A 27,335-nucleotide genomic window follows, 5' to 3' on the forward strand; every position below is an offset into this window, starting at 1 on the left:
ATATTCTCCATTGTTGCGGCTCCTCTCTTCCCAGTCTGTCAGTAACGCTCTGTTTACTTCCTGTGTCTATGAAGCCCCTCCTTCTGAAAAGCACACTGTGCTCTGATTGGTCGGCTGGCGCAGTGTGTTGTGATTGGTCGAGGGCTTCGAGTGTGTTTGGGAAATGTCCCGCCCCTTACCATAACCGCCAGTTTAACACACTACTAACTAACTCAACCAGGCCCCGCCCCTTTATTCTGCGCATTAATTATTATAATGAGGAATATTGTGACGTGTTCATTCCCGGGAGAAACTCAAGACTACAATGGAGGCGTTTCAGGAGTTCAGAAACACTGACACTGATATAGAGAAGAGCTGGAGCTTTTTCATCCTCAAACTGCAACATCACACACTAAAGAGAGATGAACCTGGGAAAGTACGGATCTGTAACTGGTTCCTAATGCTGTGTAACATGACCTGATGGTAAACTGCACTTCCGCGAAGGTCAAACTACCTGATCCCTGGTCTGGCACCGGATCCGGCATCATCTGGCAGGTGTAGCTCTCAGGAATGACGTGCGGCTCAGACTTCTCCTCCTCCTCATCCATTTGTTTGAGATCATCCTCCTCTTTCTCCAGGTCTACTGTCTCCTCGTCCTCCGCTTGGCTCACGGTGGAGCCGAGCGTGGGTTTGACCATGGAGATGTCCGCCAGACTGCCGTCCAGATGCACCAGCCTGAAAATCAAGGAGCATCATCTGTTTAATCGTGAATGATGAAACTATGCACTGATTCACAATCATTTTTACCCAAATAAAATACAAAAAAGCTGAGAGAAAAAAGTATTTTGTGTGTGTGTGCAACTGATCAATCAGAAATAAAGACTGAAAAAGATCTCTAAAAAGTAACAAAGACAGAATTCATAAATTATATTTATATTATCATTATTATGATCATATTTATTATATTATGATTATATTACCATTAATAAAAATGATAATACATCATTTTGATGTTATTAGATTATTATACCCTCCAGAATAACAATAATAAGAAACTATTATTATTATTATTATATTATAATTTACAATAATATTATAAATAATTAAGTACATATTGATAATTTTCACAGCATTGAGTGGTAACACTTTATTTTACAGTGTCCTTGTTACATATGTTACATGTACTTACCATAGTAATAACAGTAAATTTTCGCCATAATTACATGCATCTAACCCTCAACCAAACCCTAATCCTACCCTAACCCTATAGTAAGTACATGTTGCTTATTAATATTACAGTACTTAATATATAATTACACTGTAACAATGACACCTTAAAATAAAATGTAACCCATTAAATAAATAAAAAAATCTTATAGGCCTTTTGTATTATAATTATAAAGTAAAAACATTAGTTACATAAAAAAGTGACATGAAAAAGTGACATATAAAAACATAATTAAATCATTAATGCATGTATTTGTATGACAATTAATTGTAGCATAATTGTGACAGGCCTAATGATGAGTCAAACATGCACATTATCAGAAGATCTGTTTTTCAGCAACTCATTGACCCCTAAAATACGACGCTAAAGCTTCCAGCGTCACAGGAATGCTTTAAAAGCAACATTGTTAATTTCCTGGAGTCTGAGTCCAGATCTCAGTCCAACTGGGAATGTGTTGCTGGACCTGAAAACGGCTGTCAACTCACAATCTCCAGTCTGAGCTTGAGCAGCTCTGGAAAGAAGAGCGGGAACACAACGGCAGTGGCCAGACGTGCACAAAATGTAAAAAAAAATGATTTAATATTCCTCATTTGCATAATTAATATGCAGAATAAAGGGGCGGGGCCTGGTTGAGTTAGTTAGTAGTGTGTTAAACTGGTGGTTATGGTAAGGGGCGGGACATTTCCCAAACACACTCGAAGCGTTCGACCAATCACAACACACTGCTCCAGCCGACCAATCAGAGCACAGTGTGCTTTTCAGAGGGAGGGGCTTCATAGAGACAGGAAGTAAACAGGGGTGTGTTTCCCGAAAGCATCGTTAGCCAACTATTGTCACAAGTTCTGTTGTTATCAGCAGTTCAACGAGTCGGTGTTTCCCGAAATCAGCTCTAACGAACATTCGCAAACAGCATCGCAGAGTTGTGTGTTTGGAGCGACAGATCTCCTGTGGTTAGAAGCAGAGTTTCTAGTTTGCATGACATGTGGACTCAATAAATCCTGATCTTGAGCAAAATAAGCAAGCTGACATTCAGAACAACCTGTGTCTTTAATTTAGAATACATACAAATGTCATTTACGTCTTTTCGTCTTTTACGACCCGATAGACGCCCGTCCAACACTTTAACTTTGTGACGTGAACGAGCGCGACTGTACCTGGAGATCGTGCTCTTCTGTTTGTCGGCCACAGATTTGATGTCGGTGAGCTCCAGGAACCGCTCGTGGAAGTAGTGCAGATGTAGGATACAGACCAGCAGGAACGAAGTGGGAATGAAGATGCGAGTGAACAGAGCCGGAACCGAGAACTTCTCCAGACCGAGATCTTCCAGCCTGCGCAGACCACGAGCTCAGTTATCACACCACAGTCTGACACATTGTAGATACATCAGACCATGCATCATCATTGCACAAATATTAGTCCATATACAGTCAAACCAAAAATGATTCAGACACCAGATGTAATTTTTGAGGCAGTGTGATCAGGACACTATAGTTCATTTATGTAAGTGAGGAGAGCAAAATAAAGTAAACTGTGACATATTATACCCAATAATTCTTCATACAGCGACTACCAGTAACATTTGGGACCAAAAATGATTGGGACACTTTGAGCTGATCATGTTTTGCTGAAGTGTGTTTTCTCTTTAACTGCTAATGCTCTTTTCACACACAGACTGAACACAATGAAGCATTGCTTGGTGATTGGTTGAGCTAAACTGGTATTATCTAATTGTGTAGTTAAATTTAACAGCTGACAGATATTCAACATAATTCATGTGTGAGACAGTCTAACAGAAGGACGGACAAAACCAGTCAAATATCAACTGAGTTCTGCTCATATTTTATCACCATTTTCTAAACTATAGCGAATAAACTGTGATGATGTGAGACATGTTGAAGGAGTCTCTGAATAAATGTGTGTTTGACTGTAGAAGATGTCTTAAATGCATACTTCTCTCTACTCATGCCAGTCATGTTGGACCACACGTTTATGGAGGACTCGAACTGGAAAGTGTAGACCAGAATAAGCACCAGCATGGTGTAAACCACCACTGACATCCAGAAATACTTCAGCATCCATCGCCACCTCTCGTAGTGCAACTGCAACAAGAGTCGCACAATACATCAGCTGACTTTACCTATAATGATATATGTGCAGCTACAGACACACAGGAGAGTGGATTAATGAAACAAATGGATGGTAAACAAATAGATAATAAACAAAGACAAAGCAAACAAACAAATGGAAAACAAACAAAAATCAAATAGATGATAAACAAATGGTCGATAAAGGAACAAAAACAAATAGATGATAGACAAAGACAAAGCAAACAAACAGATGATAAACAAAAAACAAATGGATAATAAACAAACAAAAACAAATAGATGATAGACAGACAAAAATAAATAAAAAAAGGATGATAAACAAAAAACAAATAGATGCTAGATAAACAAAACAAAAACAAATAGATTATAGGCAAACAAAACAACAAATGTACGATAAACAAAAAACAAATCAATGAGGCAAACAAACAAATGGGTGATAAACAAAACAAAAACAAAAAGAGAATAGACAAAAAAAGGATAAACAAATAAATAGTTGATGCTAACAAAACAAACAAACAGATGATAAACAACCAAAACAAAAATATGATAGACAAACAAAAACAAAAATATGATAGACAAACACAAAACAAATGGATGATAAACAAACAAACAAACAAACAAACAAAGATAGACAAACAAAAACAAAAGGATGATAAACAAAAACAAATAGATGATAGACAAACAAAACAAACAGATGACACAAAGAAAAAGACAGTAGATGAAACAAAACACCACACAAAATATAAAGCAGACAAAAAAAACAACAGCAAACAAACTCAACACTGATTATGGTCTAAAAAGTCTAAAAATTTCTTTACTTTGTTTCTTACTGTCATTAATATAAAACAGCGCTTAAATGCTGTTATTTGTAAACATTCCAGTGGTGATTAGTCTATCAGAGAGAGTGTACTAGAGCTCCTGTAGTGTATCAGAGCTGCAGAGCACAACACACACCTGATAAAGTGCTACGCAAAACAGAAACATCATCATGTAAATGATCTTGTACATGACGATGCGTCCCTCAAAGCTAACGAAGAAGAACATTCCTCCACAGATGTAGATCCAGTATTTGTTGAACATGGCCATGACTGTCCGTCCCAACACATCCATCATCTCTCGGTGTCCACCGGCCTCGTGCTCCAGCCCCTCTGCAACACACACACACACACACACACACACACACACGCACACACACACACATAAAGATTTAATAAATATATGTGAATATCATCACAACAGTCTTTGTCGTTAACACTCTTCAGTTCTCAGTGTGCACCGCAGCTGCTGCTTTATTATATAGTTAATAGTTTAACTATAGCCAAGTTTCCACCCAAGGATTTTGGTGAAAGAAGGTTTAGAGCATTAAAATGGTTATCAGAAGCATAAACAATAGCTGATGGAAATGCTAATTATTGATAAAATTGTTGAACATTTTTTCGTTTAACTTTAGTGAGCTCTAAAGAAAAAAAAAAGAAAAAAAACTTTCAAGGAACTCTAAAATAATTCTAGAGTTTTTAAAGAATTTAAAAAAACGTTATACACAAATAAAATGTTTAGGTTACACCTGCATCTGTCTCTGAAAACAAATTGATTTGACGTTATTGTTATTTTCAAAGCTTATTAGCACAATAGACCTCGGAACTCAGAAACCAGATATATATATATATATATATATATATATATATATATATATATATATATATATATATATATATATATATATATATATATATAAATGTGTAACCCTTATTTTAATAATATTACATTATTTGTGAAATTAATAAGCAGTGAGATTGGCAGTTTCATTACTCTCCATATTACAAATATTTGGGGATATCTGGGATGCAAAAGATAACAAATTTATGATACACACAAAATTGTTTTTGGAGACGGCTCAAAGGCAGATTTCTTTTGCTATGCAACTATTCGTTTATTTAAGGCTGATATCTTAAGCTCTCCATGTTATCAGTAAAAGGCCAGCTGAATGGAAATAGACTGGACTATGTAAACGTTTTCAACACATTTTCTCTCTGTCGGTATGTGGATGGAAGCTTGGCTTGAAACACATATTTTAGCCAAATCACCCCTTGACACTAAGTAGGATTGACTTAATTTAATCGCAGAGTTAAACAAGTTAAGTTAGACTATGCCATGTTTATGGCATTTACCAAAGAAACAGAACAAAATAAGCATTTCTTGGAGCAGCAACACAACAAATGAGTGGCCAACATGATGTCTCTCTCACCGAGTGTGTGTCCCTCCACCTTGACGTCACACAGAAGGGTTTCATCTGTCTTTCTCTCTCTCCTCTCCGTCAAAAACTGTCTCAGCAACAGCCAGAAACTGAGGAGGCACAGAGTCTGCACACACAAACACACTTTACATTATTCAAGTCAAACAATGAGAGTATTCATTCACAAGAGTCTGGCTGTGTCCAAAACTAAATACTCTCTTGAGTTGGTGCATGTTTAGAGTACTTGTTTTGAATAAGTAATTACTTTGCGATTGCTAATATGAAAGATTTACTGTCATTCATATGGAATACTGTATTATTTATTATAAATGATTTATTCGTGCGCATTATTGTGTTAAACTCCTGTTCCTGGTAATCTTGAATGAGAATAAGTTCCCTGATGACGAGGGCGGGGCTTTAACCTGTCACTCATATGAGATCAGCCAATAGCAAACCACAACCATCCAATCAGTTCCTCACAGGCACAATCAAGCCCCGCCCACATCTGTTCTTGTTCCAGAAGCGTTTCACTCGGATGTACGGCACAATAGAGGAGAAAGACGAGAGCAACTACAGTTTCATGCTGACTTTAAACAAATACATAGACGTTAGGGGTGTGACGAGACACTTATCTCACGACAGCGAGACAAGACGAGATTTTTGCACATTATTTGATAGAAATGCTCAATGACAAAATTCATGACTGTAAAAATAGTCTGCAGGTGCATTTTGAAATGTTTTAACTAATAATATTGCAATGAATGTCATTTAAATTCTACTTTATGAGTATGAATTATAAAATGCATTGAAAGACAATAATATACAAGCACTGTAAAAAGTTTTGCCACAAACTCAACTGACTGGCTTTTCTCCTGTGTGATTTAACACGAGTCTCTTCAGATCTTACTGAACATTAATCATGAGCTTCCAGAACTTCTGATTGAGGCTGTGTGTGAACTCCTGACTGAACTCCTTTCCACAAATTGAACACAAGATCTTGTCACACTAATAGCATAAACAAAACGCATAAACTGGTCTTACTTTAGATCCCAGTTCCCGGAAGGGCACTTCTTTCTTCAGGAAGAGCCCAGGCACTGGTTGCAGGGACTCAAAGCTCCAGATGTATTGCAGGATGATGAGCAAGTTCCCATAAAACACCATGAATGGAGAGGTGATCATTGAGTATTTCCTCCGGTCCCTCACCATCCACAGTGTACACGACCAGATGAGGAAGACGAAGGTCAGCCAGCTCACATACGTGATGCTCCAAGCCTGGGAGGAAGGTCAGGGGAAATTAAAGGAGTAGTTCACTTTAAAATGAATATTAGCCCATGATTTACTCAGCCTGAAGTCATCCTAGTGTATATGACATTCTTCTTTCAGACGAATACAATCAGAGTTATATTAAAAAATGTCCAAGCTTTATAATGGCAGTGAATTGCAACCAGCAGTTTTGAAGTCCATAAAAGTGCATCTATCCATCATAAAAGTGCATCTATCCATCATAAAAGTGCATCTATCCATCATAAAAGTGCATCTATCCATGATAAAAGTGCATCTGTCCATCATAAAAGTGCATCTATCCATCATAAAAGTGCATCTATCATCATAAAAGTGCATCTATCCATGATAAAAGTGCATCTATCATCATAAAAGTGCATCTATCCATGATAAAAGTGCATCTATCCATCATAAAAGTGCATCTATCCATCATAAAAGTGCATCTATCATCATAAAAGTGCATCTATCCATCATAAAAGTGCATCTATCCATGATAAAAGTGCATCTGTCCATCATAAAAGTGCATCTGTCCATCATAAAAGTGCATCTATCCATGATAAAAGTGCATCTGTCCATCATAAAAGTGCATCTGTCCATCATAAAAGTGCATCTATCATCATAAAAGTGCATCTATCATCATAAAAGTGCATCTATCATCATAAAAGTGCATCTGTCCATCATAAAAGTGCATCTATCATCATAAAAGTGCATCTATCCATGATAAAAGTGCATCTGTCCATCATAAAAGTGCATCTATCCATCATAAAAGTGCATCTATCATCATAAAAGTGCATCTATCCATGATAAAAGTGCATCTATCCATCATAAAAGTGCATCTGTCCATCATAAAAGTGCATCTATCCATCATAAAAGTGCATCTATCATCATAAAAGTGCATCAATCCATGATAAAAGTGCATCTATCCATCATAAAAGTGCATCTATCCATCATAAAAGTGCATCTATCCATGATAAAAGTGCATCTATCATCATAAAAGTGCATCTATCCATGATAAAAGTGCATCTATCCATCATAAAAGTGCATCTATCCATCATAAAAGTGCATCTATCCATGATAAAAGTGCATCTATCATCATAAAAGTGCATCTATCCATGATAAAAGTGCATCTATCCATCATAAAAGTGCATCTGTCCATCATAAAAGTGCATCTATCCATCATAAAAGTGCATTTATCATCATAAAAGTGCATCTATCCATCATAAAAGTGCATCTGTCCATCATAAAAGTGCATCTATCCATCATAAAAGTGCATCTATCCATGATAAAAGTGCATCTATCCATCATAAAAGTGCATCTATCCATCATAAAAGTGCATCTATCCATCATAAAAGTGCATCTATCATGATAAAAGTGCATCTGTCCATCATAAAAGTGCATCTATCCATCATAAAAGTGCATCTATCATCATAAAAGTGCATCTATCCATGATAAAAGTGCATCTATCATCATAAAAGTGCATCTATCCATGATAAAAGTGCATCTATCCATCATAAAAGTGCATCTGTCCATCATAAAAGTGCATCTATCCATCATAAAAGTGCATCTATCATCATAAAAGTGCATCTATCCATGATAAAAGTGCATCTATCCATCATAAAAGTGCATCTATCCATGATAAAAGTGCATCTATCCATGATAAAAGTGCATCTATCCATCATAAAAGTGCATCTGTCTATCCATGATAAAAGTGCATCTGTCTATCCATGATAAAAGTGCATCTGTCCATCATAAAAGTGCATCTATCCATCATAAAAGTGCATCTGTCTATCCATGATAAAAGTGCATCTGTCTATCCATGATAAAAGTGCATCTATCCATGATAAAAGTGCATCTATCCATCATAAAAGTGCATCTGTCTATCCATGATAAAAGTGCATCTGTCTATCCATGATAAAAGTGCATCTGTCCATGATAAAAGTGCATCTATCCATCATAAAAGTGCATCTGTCTATCCATGATAAAAGTGCATCTGTCTATCCATGATAAAAGTGCATCTGTCCATCATAAAAGTGCATCTATCCATCATAAAAGTGCATCTGTCTATCCATGATAAAAGTGCATCTATCCATGATAAAAGTGCATCTATCCATGATAAAAGTGCATCTATCCATCATAAAAGTGCATCTGTCTATCCATGATAAAAGTGCATCTGTCTATCCATGATAAAAGTGCATCTGTCCATCATAAAAGTGCATCTATCCATCATAAAAGTGCATCTGTCTATCCATGATAAAAGTGCATCTGTCTATCCATGATAAAAGTGCATCTATCCATGATAAAAGTGCATCTATCCATCATAAAAGTGCATCTGTCTATCCATGATAAAAGTGCATCTGTCTATCCATGATAAAAGTGCATCTGTCCATGATAAAAGTGCATCTATCCATCATAAAAGTGCATCTGTCTATCCATGATAAAAGTGCATCTGTCTATCCATGATAAAAGTGCATCTGTCCATCATAAAAGTGCATCTATCCATCATAAAAGTGCATCTGTCTATCCATGATAAAAGTGCATCTGTCTATCCATGATAAAAGTGCATCTATCCATGATAAAAGTGCATCTATCCATCATAAAAGTGCATCTGTCTATCCATGATAAAAGTGCATCTGTCTATCCATGATAAAAGTGCATCTGTCCATCATAAAAGTGCATCTATCCATCATAAAAGTGCATCTGTCTATCCATGATAAAAGTGCATCTATCCATCATAAAAGTGCATCTGTCTATCCATGATAAAAGTGCATCTATCCATCATAAAAGTGCATCTGTCTATCCATGATAAAAGTGCATCTGTCTATCCATGATAAAAGTGCATCTGTCCATCATAAAAGTGCATCTATCCATCATAAAAGTGCATCTGTCTATCCATGATAAAAGTGCATCTGTCTATCCATGATAAAAGTGCATCTATCCATGATAAAAGTGCATCTATCCATCATAAAAGTGCATCTGTCTATCCATGATAAAAGTGCATCTGTCTATCCATGATAAAAGTGCATCTGTCCATGATAAAAGTGCATCTATCCATCATAAAAGTGCATCTGTCTATCCATGATAAAAGTGCATCTGTCTATCCATGATAAAAGTGCATCTGTCCATCATAAAAGTGCATCTATCCATCATAAAAGTGCATCTGTCTATCCATGATAAAAGTGCATCTGTCTATCCATGATAAAAGTGCATCTATCCATCATAAAAGTGCATCTGTCTATCCATGATAAAAGTGCATCTGTCTATCCATGATAAAAGTGCATCTGTCCATCATAAAAGTGCATCTATCCATCATAAAAGTGCATCTGTCTATCCATGATAAAAGTGCATCTATCCATCATAAAAGTGCATCTGTCTATCCATGATAAAAGTGCATCTATCCATCATAAAAGTGCATCTGTCTATCCATGATAAAAGTGCATCTGTCTATCCATGATAAAAGTGCATCTGTCCATCATAAAAGTGCATCTATCCATCATAAAAGTGCATCTGTCTATCCATGATAAAAGTGCATCTGTCTATCCATGATAAAAGTGCATCTATCCATGATAAAAGTGCATCTATCCATCATAAAAGTGCATCTGTCTATCCATGATAAAAGTGCATCTGTCTATCCATGATAAAAGTGCATCTGTCCATGATAAAAGTGCATCTATCCATCATAAAAGTGCATCTGTCTATCCATGATAAAAGTGCATCTGTCTATCCATGATAAAAGTGCATCTGTCTATCCATGATAAAAGTGCATCTGTCTATCCATGATAAAAGTGCATCTGTCCATGATAAAAGTGCATCTATCCATCATAAAAGTGCATCTGTCTATCCATGATAAAAGTGCATCTGTCTATCCATGATAAAAGTGCATCTGTCCATCATAAAAGTGCATCTATCCATCATAAAAGTGCATCTGTCTATCCATGATAAAAGTGCATCTGTCTATCCATGATAAAAGTGCATCTATCCATCATAAAAGTGCATCTGTCTATCCATGATAAAAGTGCATCTGTCTATCCATGATAAAAGTGCATCTGTCCATCATAAAAGTGCATCTATCCATCATAAAAGTGCATCTGTCTATCCATCATAAAAGTGCATCTGTCTATCCATGATAAAAGTGCATCTGTCTATCCATGATAAAAGTGCATCTGTCCATCATAAAAGTGCATCTATCCATGATAAAAGTGCATCTGTCTATCCATGATAAAAGTGCATCTATCCATGATAAAAGTGCATCTATCCATGATAAAAGTGCATCTATCCATGATAAAAGTGCATCTGTCCATCATAAAAGTGCATCTGTCTATCCATGATAAAAGTGCATCTATCCATGATAAACGAACTCCACACGGCTCCGGGAACTTCCACTTTTATGGACTTCAGAACTGTTGGTTGTAATTTCCTCTGTTCTTCAGGAGAGAGCAGTGCCACTCCGTCCAACTGGTGCATGTCTTCAGTAAAATACGGGTTTGTGTACATTTTATTTGATCTATAAATTCGTTATTGTGCTGTATATTGTTTAATTTTCTGAAAAGCAACATACAGGGGCGCAATGTGAGTCACCTACACGAGTGTATTAAAATATGAAATATGCAATATTGTAAAAAAATAAAAAATAAAGGAATAATCATGCAAACCAGTGGTTGTGTGGAGTATTTTTTATTTTTTTTTAAATTAGAGGATTTAAGTTAATCTGTAAACATACATTTATGTATGAAGTAAAATAAAAAATAAAAAAGCTAGTACTATAGTAAAAAATGAATCAACCCAGTATGATGGGTTAAATCAAACCATTGCGCTGGGTTAAATAAACAACCAAATTTGTTGGGTAAAATGTGTTCTGTCCTATATTTACCCAGCCCTTGGGTTGAAAATAACCCAAATTGGGTTGTTTTTAACCCAGTGTGTTTTAGAGTCTATCTGAGCATTTTTATGAGTACGAGTACACGAGTACACGAGTGCAGTATCGGGCCCATCCCTAATTTTAACATGAAACAATCTTACACACTTCACCATTAAAATAATGTTTATAAATGAATGAGGCATGTGAGTTCCAATCATACTTTAGTACATCACATCTCAAAGATCACCAACAGGTGACCTCCATTTTGCATGGACCTCCATTTTGCACGTTTGTGCACATGGTACACATTACCTTGTGTGTGCAGATCTGTCTGGGTAATGACCAAATTGGCCCCCTAAGGAAAGGTCGGGAGTCTAAAATGCTCCTGAAAGGGAGGACTGTCATGCTCACCATCATAGCAATGAGCGCGCAGATGTAGCTCTGCTTCATGATAAACCTGAAGGCCTTCACCACCGAGTTCACACGCACAACACCAAGCGACTGGGGAACCTCGGAAAGCTCAACATACGTCGAGTCCATCTTGTAAACACCGCAGTCCATTTTCACTGAAAAACAAACATGTATTCTAAGAAAAAGGAGGTTGGATTCTGTGAATCATCTAATATCTTCGCCCTTGAACATGAATGGAGGCTTTGCCTGCATATATCTGGGAAATTTGGACAGCATTTCCAAGAAAAAAAAACAAACAACTTCCCGAAATGTATGGAAAATATTTAGGAAATAGAGTGCAGATGTTTATGGCAAACCTGTGAAAGTATGTATGTGGTGGATCAAATCCTTTTCCACTACATGTTTATGTGCAGCGCAACCACAAATCTTAACCAGTATTTCTGTCTTGTTTTCAAGTAAATATATATAAACATCCCTAAAACAGAGAGATTTACATCAGAAGCGAAACTGTGCAAGATGGTGTTTTCAGAGAATATACATATTTTTATATTTCAACTCGTTTTTACACCATTGTCATTTTTTCTTTTAATAATAACAAATAATATGATATAGAATATATGAATCTATCCATTATCTATTTCTATCTATCTATCTATCTATCTATCTATCTATCTATCTATCTATCTATCTATCTATCTATCTATCTATCTATCTATCTATCTATCTATCTATCTATCTATCTATCTATCTATCTATCTATCTATATTAAAGCTTCAGAAGTGATTCAGTGAAGAGCAGTGAGGGACTTTCTCTGTCTTTTGTTCTTTGATTTGCATTAATGACCGACATCACAGCAGCAGGTTTATTAGGCTGCTGTCACTTTAAGATCTGAAGCACATGACGCGGATCTGACACATATCCCATTAGCCTCACATTTATATATACATAAAAATTATTGGCATTTTGCATCTAAAGCAAAAAAAAAAAAAAAAAAAAAAACCTTTTGGGGGATTTTTACTGGACAATAAGACAATATTGTTTAACTACAAAACCAGTTTTAGTAATTTATTGAACCTACTTGGAACGCTATAAAAGAAAATGCTTTTGCTAGGAAAAATAGTCTTGTCAGTTTTTTTTTCCTGGAAACCATTTGGCTGAACTTTCACCCCATAAACACTGAGCCACTCCAGACCAGTAGTTAGGTCACAGGACAGGGGAAGACTTACGTAACATTAGTCTTAAGATAAGTAACATAAGATTTTATTAACGGGTTTTAAAGCATTGCATAAATGTCCCCAAACTACATTGCTGACCTTTTAGGATCTTACATATCAGGGAGGACATTAAGATCAACGAACCAATTTTGGCTGGCGGTCCCTTATCCTAAAAAGAAGTCAAAGGGCGACCGAGCTTTTCCAGTTGTGGCTCCCAAGTTGTGGAACAGTCTTTCCCTTCATCTCCGGCTAGCTCAAACAATAGAAATCTTTAAGTCTCAGTTAAAAACTCATCTTTTTAACTTAGCTTTTAGTTAAGGGTATTGTACATTGTATTGTATTTCTCTCTACACTGATCTCATTATACAGTTGTGTGAGGGGTATGTCGTCATGCCTTCATCTGCTGGGCTTGATTAATGTTTGTTTTATTGTTATTAATTAACCATGAAGCACTTTGCGCAACGACGTTGCTATTAAATGTGCTATATAAATAAATAAAGTTGAAGTTACGTGGATCAGACTCGGGTTGGCCTGGTCTATAATGAGGGGTTGAGTAGAGCTCCACAGACTTCGGCCCATTCTCATGAGGAACTGACGAGAAGTCCAGCGAAGCTCCGTTAGACGTGACAATCAACACCTGAGAGAGTTCAGAAGCACTATAACATCAGTATTTATACTGCCTTCATTACTGACAGGCTCAAGTAATAATGTGTGGTTATGGGTGATCAGTAGACGAACACACACCTCGGGTGAGTTGTAGCCATGTTGTGTGGAGAGCAGCTGAAACATGCAAAAGAACAATTCATGATGACTATTCATCTATACATCACATCTTAACAACACCTCACAGCAAGTATACGCGGTGTGCACGTGTTTGCTGCACAAACAAGCATTTTAAACGGTTAAACGGTGGAAGACTGTAATAGTAAACGTGGAAATGAGTGATATGGAGTTATGGACATGAGTATGCAGACTCGTACGTTTCTCTGGTCTGTGCGATAGTGTGCCATTCGCCACAGCTGCCTCCTCCTGTCCGCAGTGTAAACCGCATTATTGCCTTCAGGAGATTCGGCTTCCTCTCCTCCCTCCGGCTCGCCCTCGTTCTCCTTCACCTGCTGATGAAGAGGCACAGTCATAATCATAAATGTGCTGCATTTACAGTCAAACCAACATGTATTCAGACACATTTCTCACATCATCACAGTTTATTCGCTATAGTTTAGAAATGAGCAGAACTCAGAGTTATGAACTGGTTTTGTCCGTCCTTCTGTTAGACTGTCTCACACATGAATTATGTTGAATATCTGTCAGCTGTTAAATTTAACTACACAATTAGATAATACCAGTTTAGCTCAACCAATCACCAAGCAATGCTTCATTGTGTTCAGTCTGTGTGTAAAAAGAGCATTAGCAGTTAAAGAAAACACACTTCAGCAAAACATGATCAGCTCAAAGTGTCCCAATCATTTCTGGGACATTTTTTTTTGGGGGGGTGGGGCATTTTTGATGTCTGATTAAAAAATATATATATTATTATTATTGAGTGTTTGTCTCCGTTGTTGTGGAAAATTCAATAACCATATATAATATGTCACAGTTTACTTTATTTTGCTCTCCTCACTGACATAAATGAACTATAATAGTGTCCTGCACGCACTTATATCTTGTGTCTGAATAATTTTGGATTTGACTGTACATGTTGATGAATGTTCCCTTTAAAAGTGCCCTATTATGCTTTGTTTGGATATTGCCGTTCATATAGTGTGTAATAAAGCTGTTTGTGAATGTAAAAGTTATGCAAAATTTCAAAGATCAAAGTGAAGAAAGAAGTGATTTTGAACTGCCGGAAACGAGTATCAGGAATAGGAACAACATAAAACAGTGTTCAAAACATTTTACTTTCGTAATCCGATGAATACCTCGAGGAGGAGGAGGAGGAGGAGGAGGAGGAGAAGAAGAAGAAGAAGAAGAAGAAGAAGAAGAAGAAGAAGAAGAAGAAGAAGAAGAAGAAGAAGAAGAAGAAGAAGAAGAAGAAGAAGAAGAAGAAGAAGAAGAAGAAGAAGAAGAAGAAGAAGAAGAGTGTAATCTGACCATGTCTTCGGACTCCTGAAGCCAGAGGCGGATGAGTGTGGCCAGAGTGTAATACAGCACCAAGAGCATGATGGGATTGACGAAGTGGTGCCACGGCAGGTCAGGGTTCACTGTAAACATCCAGGTGTGTGAGCAGTCCATCTTCACCACAGGAGAAATGCCAAACAGACTGAGGGAAAGACAGAGGAACATTATTCATTCATTGAAAATACATTACAGAAAACTACTGAGATTCTGCAAGAATACAGTGAAGGTATCCGATATTAAATTAATGGATGCGAGTCATGAAGACAATATATATATATATATATATATATATATATATATATATATATATGTGTGTGTGTGTGTGTGTGTGTGTGTGTGTGTGTGTGTGTGTGTGTGTGTGTGTGTATATAATGATCTGGGAAAGAAAAATAAGATTATCAACCAAAATATATATATGTGTCATATATATATATATATATATATATATATATATATATATATATATATATATATATATATATATATATGATCATTCAAGAAGAAAATATCAGATGGCATTTAGAGGCTTTTACATCTGAAGTCTACACATATATATATATTGGGTGATTGGGTGATAATCTTATTTTTCTTTCCCAGATCATTACATATACACACACACACACACACACACACACACATAGATATATATATATATATATGACACATACTGTATATATACAGTAGTCAACATTTAAAGTGGATCAAAAAAGTTAATCAAAGACAAGAACGGGTATTGTTCAAAATTCATGAATAACTTTGATGAAAGGTTATGATCCACTTCAAATGTTGACTACTGTATGTATGTACATATATATATGTGTGTGTGTGTGTGTGTGTGTGTGTGTGTGTGTGTGTGTGTGTGTGTGTGTGTGTGTGTGTGTGTGTGTGTGTGTGTGTGTGTGTGTGTGTGTGTGTGTGTGTGTGATGTAATGATCTGGGAAAGAAAAATAAGATTATCACCCAATCAAAAAGCACTTTACTACATTTTTCAACAGAGAACAACCGTAAGAGAAGATCTGCTAATTCACTCCAGATTTCTCAGGGTTAAACTCGTGTTTATTTTCCCTTTTTTTACTCTCTCTCTTTCAGTGGAAGCTAAACTGGACTGCTAAGGAAGAAAATAACAGCAGATGCCTATTTAACAGGGTATAAAAGTGGAAAAAAGGAATGAATAAAGAGAAAAGTACAGCCCAAGATAAGGACAGTCTCAACAGCTCTTCATTCCCAAGAGACAGGAGAGTCATTCCCATTCAGGATAAAGAGACGTGGCTTTGAACGTAACTTACATATAACTAATATTTGGTGTCACATTTAGCTGAAGAAATCTATAAAACGGCAACTTCTCGCAGCTAAAACGCCACTGAAAATGAATAAGGTGACAAACACACGCTCGCTGGGTTTTATAGTTCTGGTGCCGTTAGTTAAATGACTGTGGTCTGCCAGATGTTCGTTCTCCAGCTACCTCATGCCATCGAGAAAATATGAAGTCAGAATATCTCGCCTTTCATGATTCATCCAAACCCGAAGCGTGACATCCAAGTCCTAATACCACGGCTGAAAATAACGAGTTTAAGCGCAGAAATGCTGCTGGATAGAGCTGCTATTTATAATGCAGCGGCCAATTCATAATAAACACTCTCTAAAGCAGAAGAAGGTGCCATGAGGACGGCAGACACAAATCATAAAGATCTCTAATCACAACTGTTAGAGCGCATAAATCTGGCATGTGTCTCCTCTAGATTCAGATCTGAACTACACCTCAAACTTATTAAAAACTTGCCAACGTCTGCATTTTGCTTACATATCTTTTAATTATTTTTATTTTTTTACGTCTGCTATCCATATTCATGTTATAGCTCTATATTTTTAATCTACGTCCATTATTGTATCATTTACATCTATTTTTATGTGTACAAAAGTTTGGGGTTGGTAAGATTTTCTGAAAGAAGTTTCTTCTACTCACCAAATCTGCATTTATTTGATCAAAAATACAGTAAAATCGGGTGAAATATTATTAGAATGTAAAATTGCAGTTCTTTTATGTGAATACTAAAGCGTAAGTTATTCCTGTGATCAAAGCTCCAGTCTTCAGTGTCACATGATCCTTCAGAAATCACTCTAATATGATGATTTGATGCTCAAGAAACATTTATGATTATCATCAGTGTCGACACATTTAGTGGTGCTCGATATTTTTGTGGAAACTGATCAATTTTTTCATGATTCTTTGATGAATAGAAGGCATTTATTTGAAACAGAAATCTTTTGTAAGATCAGAAACGCATTTACTGACATTCAATTAAAAGAATCCTTGCTGAATACAATTGTGAATTTCTTTACATTTTTTGTACTTAAATGAAATATGACACATCCATTGAGTCGACTCTTGAGTAATAACTCTTGCTCCTAACAGACAAACCGACATAAAACCATTTGTTTCTAATCTCTGGGTTTGCTAAATTACATTTTTTTCTACCCAAAATAGCCTCTTCTCTGGCATTTCCACATGCCTAGTGTGTAATCAAAACTGCGTCCTCGCCACGAGAAGCTGGTAGCGATTGTGCTGTTTATGTGATTGTCAAAGAGAAGCTCTTTGTTTTTCGTCCCAGACGCAGCGGCTCGCAAATCGCCAAATGTTTTTCTAATAGGGTGTTTCTCAGGTTCTGTTTGAGAAAGAAACCTTGTAAAAACCACTTAATTCTATGTGGGCTTTGGTAAAGCATATTTCTTCGCTTATGATTTGCTTTCTTTGCACGTTTGCCTCTTTTATTCTTCTCCTGCACATTGTGTTTCTGAAAGGTATCAGGATTCCTTCACACGTCTGCGCATTTGGCTTGGCTGGTTTCACTTCGCCGTGTGTTTTCTGAGCTCGGTTCAAACCTCATCTGACATATTTGCAGTATCTGATGTCTTTCGTAGAGGCTTTGAATGCGTATGAGGTTTCAGGATGTGGATGCAACCCAAATAAGCGGAGCTACAATTTTAAAATTGGACCTTTTCAGAGGTCAGAACGATTGTTTATTTGTAGTGTTTGGTCATGGGTTTGCCATTTTGAAGTCTTGTCGAGTAATCTAGTGTAACAGAGAGAACCCAAACAAACAGCCGAGGCTTTCAAAGCCTGTTTTCTAGAGTCTTGCTGTCGGCCTCGCGTTCGGGGGGGCGACGTTCGCAACGCATTTTTAACGAGACGCAACAGTTGCACGATTATAGTCTCGTATCCGCCGCTAATGGGTCTTTCGAAGGCTCGCTGCTGCCGTTGGGGAGTATTAGTGTCAGAATAATGCAGGCCTGCCATTGGAGACTCACATCCAGGCTTCATTTAGAAGAATTGCATCTACCTTACTCAAAGGCTTTTCGAGTCACGTTTGATTGTTTTCTCTCTCTCGCATGCAGCAGCGCTCCCTGAAACCAGCTGTGTGATTTAAGCGCAGGCCAAGAGCCGTCCTGTCGTAATGAGAAACACCTGGGCTCTCCGAGGCCGCCGGCAACACCAAAAACCAGTGCATTCGCTTTTTATTCTGAAGCATCTAGATTTGCCTGTGGGAATACCTATTCATCATATTGATTAGAGGTGCAACGGATCGCAGCTGATTCGCGGATTGATTGCTACGTTTAACAATCATAGAGTGAAAGTTTATCATTTGCACGTGTTTTCTTGCTAATTTACACATTCAAGCGATTTTAAACCATTCAAGGTTTTTCAGACAGCGCGTGAACAAATTCATCTTTTGCATCTCCTTGCGCTTGAACGGACACGTGCGCACAAAATTAAGTTAAAATACCCGTCTTGGCAAGTATTCTTCGGTTATGTCTTACACTGTGTCCTAACCTATGAGATAAGATTCCAGCGACAAATAATGTGTCTGTCCACACTAGACACGACGCTACTGCGAGATGCTTCAAAATCAATCAAAACCCACAGCCAATCAGAACAGCGTGTGGGCGGAGTGGAGTCAGCCAATCAGAACAGCGTGTGGGCAGTGTGGAGTCAGCCAATCAAAACAGTGTGTGGGCGGAGTCAGCCAATCAGAACAGTGTGTGGGCGGAGTGGAGTCAGCCAATCAGAACAATGTGTGGGTGGAGTCAGCCAATCAGAACAGCGTGTGGGCGGAGTCTCGCTGCACTAGAGAGTGATCTTGACGGCACTCGCAGGAAAATGGATAAGTTGCTACATCATCAAATTCACAAATATTACACCATTTAAACATTATTAAAAATACATAGGCTACTGTGTTACTACAATCTTTGTCAAATAATACACTTGTATGTTCACAGTTTGAACGTTCTTGTTTCCATTTGTTTAATTTCAAGATCTGAGGTGAATTATCCATTGTTGCTTTTACAGCCACAAAGCTGGAGCACTAAATGATATTCAGAGTCACATGACACGCTTTTAACATTAAATAAAGCACATAAACAGTCCCTGAGATCATCATCGCCACACTTTGTGTTTGTTGTTCCAGCGAGACGTCTCAGAAAAATAGAAACCGTTTCTAAAACAGAATAATCGCGTGTCGCGGCTGGTTAGGACAAACACTCTGATTAACATGGAAAACATGCCTTTTATTGCGCGTCGCAGCATCACGTGTAGTTAGGACACGGTGTTAAGTGAACATAAACAGTTGAGAAAGAAATCGGATGTGTAACATTATATTGGATTCATGCATTCGCTCTTAAAGTGACAGCAGCCTATAAATACCTGTGCCCGGTTGCATAACGCATCTTAAGTGTAACTTTCCCTTAAGAACGCCCTTAGGTTTCCCTTAAACGTAAGAGGAACATCATACACCCTAAGAATTTCCCTTAAGTATCTATTTTTCCCTTAAGTAATCTCTTATAAAAAATTATAAGTGTTGCATTAAGCCCCTTAAATATAGTTTTCCTATAACATAATGTTTGGAAAACTTTCACGGAGCGAGCAGGTTCAATCCAAGTCTTCTAATGAGACGCGATCGGCCGCTTTATATGATAAACTAATTATTATTTAGCTGTTTTTCACATATAAGCACATAAAGCACATCTTATACGGTTAACAGAAGCTCGAATGTGCAAAAACAAACCTGATTAACATTAATAACAGCAGGTTTATTATATTAAGTACTAACGTATGGATCTAATATAAAGTTACACATCAGATTTTTTCCTCAAACTTTTACATTCAATTAAGACATAATGACTGTTTACGTGAATCCTCGCCAAGACCGATATTCTGAGGTAATTCTGTGTTTCTGTTCGTCTGCTTTCAAGAAAGTAGGTAAATGTGAACATCAGATGCAAATGCTTTGCTTCTAAAGGACATACGCAACCTTTTTATTAATATATGATGAGAGTAATTTATTTTATTACAATAAAACATGTATGATAGGCCTATTTAATTACATTTTTGAAATCGATTCTTTAGTTTTTATGCAGAATCGTTCACATCATCATTGCAACAACGATTATATTCCAAAATTCACTAAATTACCTCCACAGATAAAATGAAAGTCACACAGGTTTGAAACAACATAAAGGTTAGTGAATGACTATGGAGTCGAATCAAACCATCAGACCTAAGTGATCAAGAACGTCCAGCTTAATATGCAGCTCATATTCCATAAACCTTATACAAATAAAAAATCATTAGTGTAGAGTTTGATATTCCACGTCTGTTGCACTTTACTGAGGACTTTCCTGGAGCTAAACGCTGGCCAGAAGCCATAGACAACACAGAACTAAATCAAGATTTCTGAAAGCAACGTGAATATTGACTCTTTAAATCAAACTTTTTGAAATAGAGTGTGACAGAAAAGTCATTTTTGGTCTGAGATGCAAGCCGACACTGCCAAGCTCAAATGAGCCCGATGAAGACCGATGAGCCGAACAGGCAACAGGCTCCTTTAGTGGATGTTTGCTAGCCAGATATACATGCTATCAAACCACATGAGCTCAATAATTAATGCACATCATCAAATATTTTCAAAATTGTCCTTACTTTCTGTATGAACTCTCTAGAGGTTGGGTTACGATAACTAAAACTGAAACTAAAACCCATTAAAAATGATTTACTTGAAATAAAATAAACTGAAATAAAATATATTGGAAAAAAATAAACATTTTATTCCAGTTAGATGCCAAAGCAACATTTCTCATTTTCATTTAGTTTAACTTGATGTGATGTACTGTACTGAAATAACTAAAACTATATATGGATAAATTAAATTAAATATGACAAAAACACAAATATTACTGAAACTTTATCTAAAATTAAAATGAAAACCAACCATATAAAAATAAAAACTGATTCAAAATATGAATAAAACTGTAATTATATCTCCAGCATGCAGAACCAGAACTGTCCATTAACGTTCATCCTTTAATCACTTTAATGATAGCTTGACCTCAATGCCTGGATGAGATCGACACCGGACGCTAGTCGCTGTAACGCCACAAGGCTAAACAGGCTAGGTCGCTAGATTAGCATGATTGAGCCCATCGGCCGCCGGACAGACGAGCTCACATGTAGGATTCCCGCTCGCCGGATCGTTCTAATTGAATTCTCCTTTTGTGTTTGGTTTTCAGCAGCTCTGTAATCTCATTGGCCACAGTAAGGGGATCCGGCCGCACGCGGGCTTTACGTGCAAAACGAGCAACAGCATAAATCAAAGCGTTCAGCCGCTCGAATGAAGATCCACAAACTCAAGCCAATCTGAACAAGTCAAGTTTGGGGAGATCAAAATGAAGTGAGTTTTTGCTTAAAATGATCTGCCAATGGGGTAAGAGAAATACTCTTGTTTCCGTTTGAATTAACATTATTTTTCTGACCCCATTGGCAGATCATTTCACTTGTTTTAAGCAAAAACTCACTTTTTCCCCCAGAAAACAAGACATTATATCTTATGGCATTTTACTCATCTGGTAAATGCATCTTGATTTAAGAATTTTTAGATATTTGAACTGGGAACAAGACTAAGTACTAAGTAAGAAAATCTTTTTTTGCAGTGGGGCTTTTGCAGCACCAGTGTTCTTGAGACCCAACTTCATTACAAACCCCATTAAAGCCACCATGAAATCTTGTTTTTAAGGAATATTGCAGTGTTTATTCTAAATGATTTATCGGTGCACATCATCATTGTTGTGTTAAACTCGTGTTCCTGGTAATCTTGAATGAGAATAAGTTCCTCTTGCAGCATCTCTTCTCTTCTCTGATGACGAGGGCGGGGCTTTAACCTGTCACTCACATGAGATCAGCCAATAGCAAACCACAACCATCCAATCATTTCCCTACAGACAAAATCAAGCCCCGCCCACATTTGTTCTTGTTCTAGAAGCGTTTTACGCGGATATACGACACAATAGAGGAGAAAAGACAAGCAACTTTAAACCCCGGCTTTGAGAGGCCTCTGTGGTCTCACCTGGCGTAACTGTTCCCAGGAGGAACGGCCTCCTGGAAGAACTGGAACTGGTATAGGAAGAGCATGACGAGGTGTCCTGCGCTGAAGATGGCCATGAGGACACACAGACAGCTGAAGAGCAGCGGGTCGAAGGACCGGCAGAAAGACCACCAGGTGCACAGGCCCAGGAAGGTGAAGAAATACACACTGGAGGTCAAAGACGGCAGCATCATTCCTGCAACAAGACACACACCGAGAGAAGGCAAAGGAAAGTCATTTGCAGTGTGTCCAAACCAGACATGATGTGATAAGATTCCAGCAACAACTGACGCGACTACGAGATGCAACAAAATCAATAAAAAATCACAGCCAATCAGAAGAGCGTGTGGGCGGAGTCTCTCTGCAAGTGCACTGCACATGGACTGTAAAAAAGTATGGGCGTAGTGTGCGTGACGTCATCCGTAGTGTTTCTGAAGCCCAAAGTGGGCGGAGCCGCCGTCGCCATCTTGGCCGCGCGTCACTCCCGGATAATCGAAAATGGGTAAAGAGGCGGATTAGCTGAGGTGACGTGATGCTAACAGGCAGCAGACAAACACTAGTAGTGACATCAGCGGCAATCTACCTGTCACTCAAGTGGCCCTTAATTATGCAGAACTTTAAGGCTTAAAGTTGCTGTAAAGTTGGGCATATTAACATGGGGGTCTATGGGATTGACTCTCTTTTGGAGTCTGTCTCTAGTGGCCAGTCGATGAACTGCAGTGTCACTTCCGCGTTAGATTCAAGAGAGAGACAGGAAGGTTGCCGCTTGGCACAGCACTCACAACTAAATGGGTAAGCACATAATCAAATTCATAAATATTACACCATTTTAACATTAATAAAACGCATACTGAGTGACTGAAACAGTCTCTTTGTCATTGAATACACTTGCTTGTTTGTCAATGTTCTGGTTTCCTTTTATTTATTTTCAAAAGGTGAATTATCCATGGCTATAAAGGTCACGCAATGATATTTGAACTCACTCTTAATCAGGGTCTGAGATGATGATTATCATATTTGTATGTTGTTGAAATTTTGCTGGCAAAAATGGCAGGTGTCCTATTAAAATGACTGGATTTTGTCTGAGAAAATTCGGCGAACGGTGGTAAACGTGACGGCGCCTGACTGTGGGTGATGTTTTATTTCTTTTTATTACACAGCTCTCTGAAATACTTGATTCTGATTGGTCGGTCGCAACATTCCGAGGTCAGTTATTGGCCATCAATAGTGCATTAGTGCCCGCCCCCTTTTTCAGGAGTGCCGATTCTGGAAGTATTTTTTCCAAAAGTGATTTTTTTTAAAGTCTTCATTAAAGAGTTAAAAGCCATGAACCAAGCCAACCAGTTACGAGAAGAATCACAACATTACAAACTTTGATTTGAAGCAAAACGTTTTTGAAAAAGAGGCAAAAAGACAGAAAGACTGTGAACTTTAAGGCTTTAGTGAGAGAAAGAACTACAATCCCATTTTGCATTGCAAACAGTTACAAATTAAAAATACTCATTTACAAATGTTGATTATACACACACAGAAATATACAGTATATATAAATAAGTATTTTGAGATCGACTATTACGCCATTCGCAGTGCTTCATGGGAGTGGGCGGAGCTTAAAGAGCTATTCTGACTCTGTGGTTGGTGGAATTTTCTGCATAGCATCATGGGTAATGTAGTTTTTCACCAGGAATTCCGCTGTTAAAAATGATTATTTTTAAAAATAAGTTGAAATAATGCGGGCTGACGGCTTCAGTAGAAGCACATACTGTCATTATCCCTTATATGTTCCTTTTGTTTGACCTTATTTAGTGTGTCTAGGCTCAAAACCACTTACTAGGAACTGTTTTCTTCATAGAAGCTTTGGGTTTTAATGAGCTAATCAAATATTTCAACTCACTCCGCGAGATAATGTCATCGCGTCGGGGTCCTGAACACCCTGTCGGGGTTTATTTAGCGATAACAACTGTCTGGATGCACATTATTATCCCTTACATATTTCTTTTGGTTTGAGCTTTGGGATATAACAACACACTTGAGCTTTTCTTCATCTTCAGCTTATGAATGAATGCTGCGTATTGATCGTATGTGGTGAGTGATGTGGGTCTCAACACTACCCACCTGTCAGGCCCAATAATATGGTTACGACTACTTTTCCTGCAGTGGTAATCAGATTGCCAATGATTTCTTTGAGTTTGGACGCCACGTCTGCTATCTGCCGCAGGATCTTCATTTTGGTGCTTTCTTCGACGTCGGCCTCCTCAAGTTCTCCTTCTCCTTCTCCTTCTCCTTCTCCTTCTCCTTCTCCTTCTCCTTCTCCTTCTCCTTCTCCCTCTCCTTCTCCCTCTCCTTCTTCTTCTTCTTCTTCATCCTCGGGAAGAGCACAGTCTTCATCGCCCAGCTCAAAGTCTTCGAACAGCAGCTCGTCCTCAAGCTCCTGCTTCTCACTTTTCTTGTCTTCTTCTTCATCCTCCTTTTCCTGAAACATGACAACGGATGTTACAGAAAGTACGAGTTTAAAATGTTCTCTTAAACTTCGTAATTTTACCTAAATCCAATTGGTTGTACATATGGCTCACACACACACACACACACACACACACACACACACACACACACACACACACACACACACACACACACACACACATAAAGACATTAAAGAAATGCTGTTCTTTTAAACTTTATATTCATCAAAGAATCCTGAAAAATAAAATGTATCACAGTTTTCACAACAATATGAAGCTGTTTCCAACATTGATTATAATCATAAATGTTTCTTGATCATCAAATCATCATATTAGAGTGATTTGTGAAGGATCATGTGACACTGAAGACTGGAGTAATGATGCTGAAAATTCAGCTTTGATCACAGGAATAAATTACACTTTACTATATATTCACATAGAAAACAGCTGATCTACATTAGAATAATATTTCAGAATTTTAGTGTTTTTACTGTATTTTTAATCAAATAAATGAAGCCTTGATGAGCAGAAGAGTCTTCTTTAAATAATCTTTAAAATCATTTTTAAAAAACGTACCTAAACCCTAAACTGGTATTATATTCATAGTAGAACATTTGAACATTTCCAAAATGCTTGGACTGGTCAGAAGTGCCACATTATTATGGGATGCTGATGTACCAGTCTCTGTTATGAACCAGACTCTGATTAAAACTCCCAGGTGTATCCAGATATCAGTGGTCTCTCACTGCTGATGTCATATCACATCCAGCGCAAGGAAAATAATAAAACATGCACAAAAAAAAAAAAAAAAAAATCTTAAGAATTCATGTGTTTTGCGTCAGAAGAATCCGCTAAACTTCACTATAAACCCGAAGCTGAATCCACTGCTGTGCAATTTATGGCAATAACGGGCATTATTCCAAGATTCTTTATAAAAGGCATTAGAGAGTGACTTGTTCTCCTTCCTAATGAAGTTAACACAGGCTAAATGAATCCAGGAAGACTAGAACAGGATGAAGGTCTGAAGGCTTGATTAAATCCCGTCGGCCTGTTGAGACGGCGCTGTCTAGAATCACTCTTCAAGCGTTTATCAAAGGAAATATGAGGGAAAAGTTCTTTATTCCTCCTTCAGAACAGTGGAAAACTAGTTTGAAAGAAAGTGAGAGGTATTTGTCCTGAAAACCAGTGCTATGTAGTTGCTAGGGTGTTCAGGCGACGTTTCTCATTTTCATTTAGTTGAAATACTGAAATACTATTTTATATAAACTATATAGACATATTGTACAAAATCGTAAAAAAAAAAAATACAAAAACAATAAAATTACTAAACTTTATAAAAATAAAATATAAACATTAAAACATTCAAAATATTAATAAAAACTATAATAGAATCTGAATGATACTAAAATAACAATGGCTTAAGTATGATTGTTGATGATTGTAAAAAGTAGCAATACTTTGTTTAAAAAAAAATGGTAACACTTTATTGTACAGTGTCCTTGTTACATATGTTACATACTTACCATAGTAATAACAGTAAAGTATGCATAATCACATGCAACTAACCCTCAACCAAACCCTAATCCTACCCTAACCCTACAGTAAGTACATGTAGTTAATTAATATTACAGAGTACTTAAATATATAATTACATTGTAACACTGACACCTTAAAATAAAGTGTTACCAAAATTTTTTTTTAAACAAAAATATTTAATAATAAATAAAATCACATGAATTAGAGTCACTAAGTATGAACAAAAGTAACTGTCATTCTTGAATAAGCAAATATATCTTTAAAAAAATCTGTCAAATGTAATGTTGTTAAGTATTATTATTATAGAATTCAAGTATTGTTACAACTAACAGTCCTCGATTTTGGGGAAAATCTCTCAGTTCTAGAGTAAATCTGGCTAAAGTGAGCATCTCCGGCACAGATTTAATCAAATTCAAACCCATAACTCAGAAAAACTCAGTTCGTACTGTCAGATTAAACTTCAGTTACGAACACAACATCCGTCAGGTTCAGATAAACACA

General features: G+C 37.2%; 1 protein-coding gene across 2 annotated transcripts in view; it reads right to left on the reverse strand.

Annotated features, from left to right (window-relative positions):
• Positions 1-27,335, reverse strand: part of piezo2a (piezo-type mechanosensitive ion channel component 2a) — a 172,225-nt gene that overhangs the window by 58,622 nt on the left and 86,268 nt on the right. The window contains exons 6-18 of one of the 2 annotated variants that reach the window (XM_084398790.1): positions 24,952-25,309; positions 22,819-23,032; positions 15,398-15,566; positions 14,287-14,418; positions 14,051-14,086; positions 13,817-13,943; positions 12,093-12,247; positions 6,587-6,817; positions 5,558-5,672; positions 4,267-4,460; positions 3,158-3,306; positions 2,362-2,535; positions 494-714 (exon numbers count right to left, since the gene is read on the reverse strand). In XM_084398790.1, coding sequence (XP_084254916.1) covers positions 494-714; positions 2,362-2,535; positions 3,158-3,306; positions 4,267-4,460; positions 5,558-5,672; positions 6,587-6,817; positions 12,093-12,247; positions 13,817-13,943; positions 14,051-14,086; positions 14,287-14,418; positions 15,398-15,566; positions 22,819-23,032; positions 24,952-25,309 — 2,275 coding nt within the window. Of the gene's footprint in view, positions 1-493; positions 715-2,361; positions 2,536-3,157; positions 3,307-4,266; positions 4,461-5,557; positions 5,673-6,586; positions 6,818-12,092; positions 12,248-13,816; positions 13,944-14,050; positions 14,087-14,286; positions 14,422-15,397; positions 15,567-22,818; positions 23,033-24,951; positions 25,310-27,335 lie in introns of both variants that reach the window. The other variant, XM_084398789.1, reaches the window with a different exon arrangement.

Source organism: Rutilus rutilus (assembly GCF_951802725.1).
Source record: "Rutilus rutilus genome assembly, chromosome: 24".
NCBI classification, from domain to species: domain Eukaryota; kingdom Metazoa; phylum Chordata; class Actinopteri; order Cypriniformes; family Leuciscidae; genus Rutilus; species Rutilus rutilus.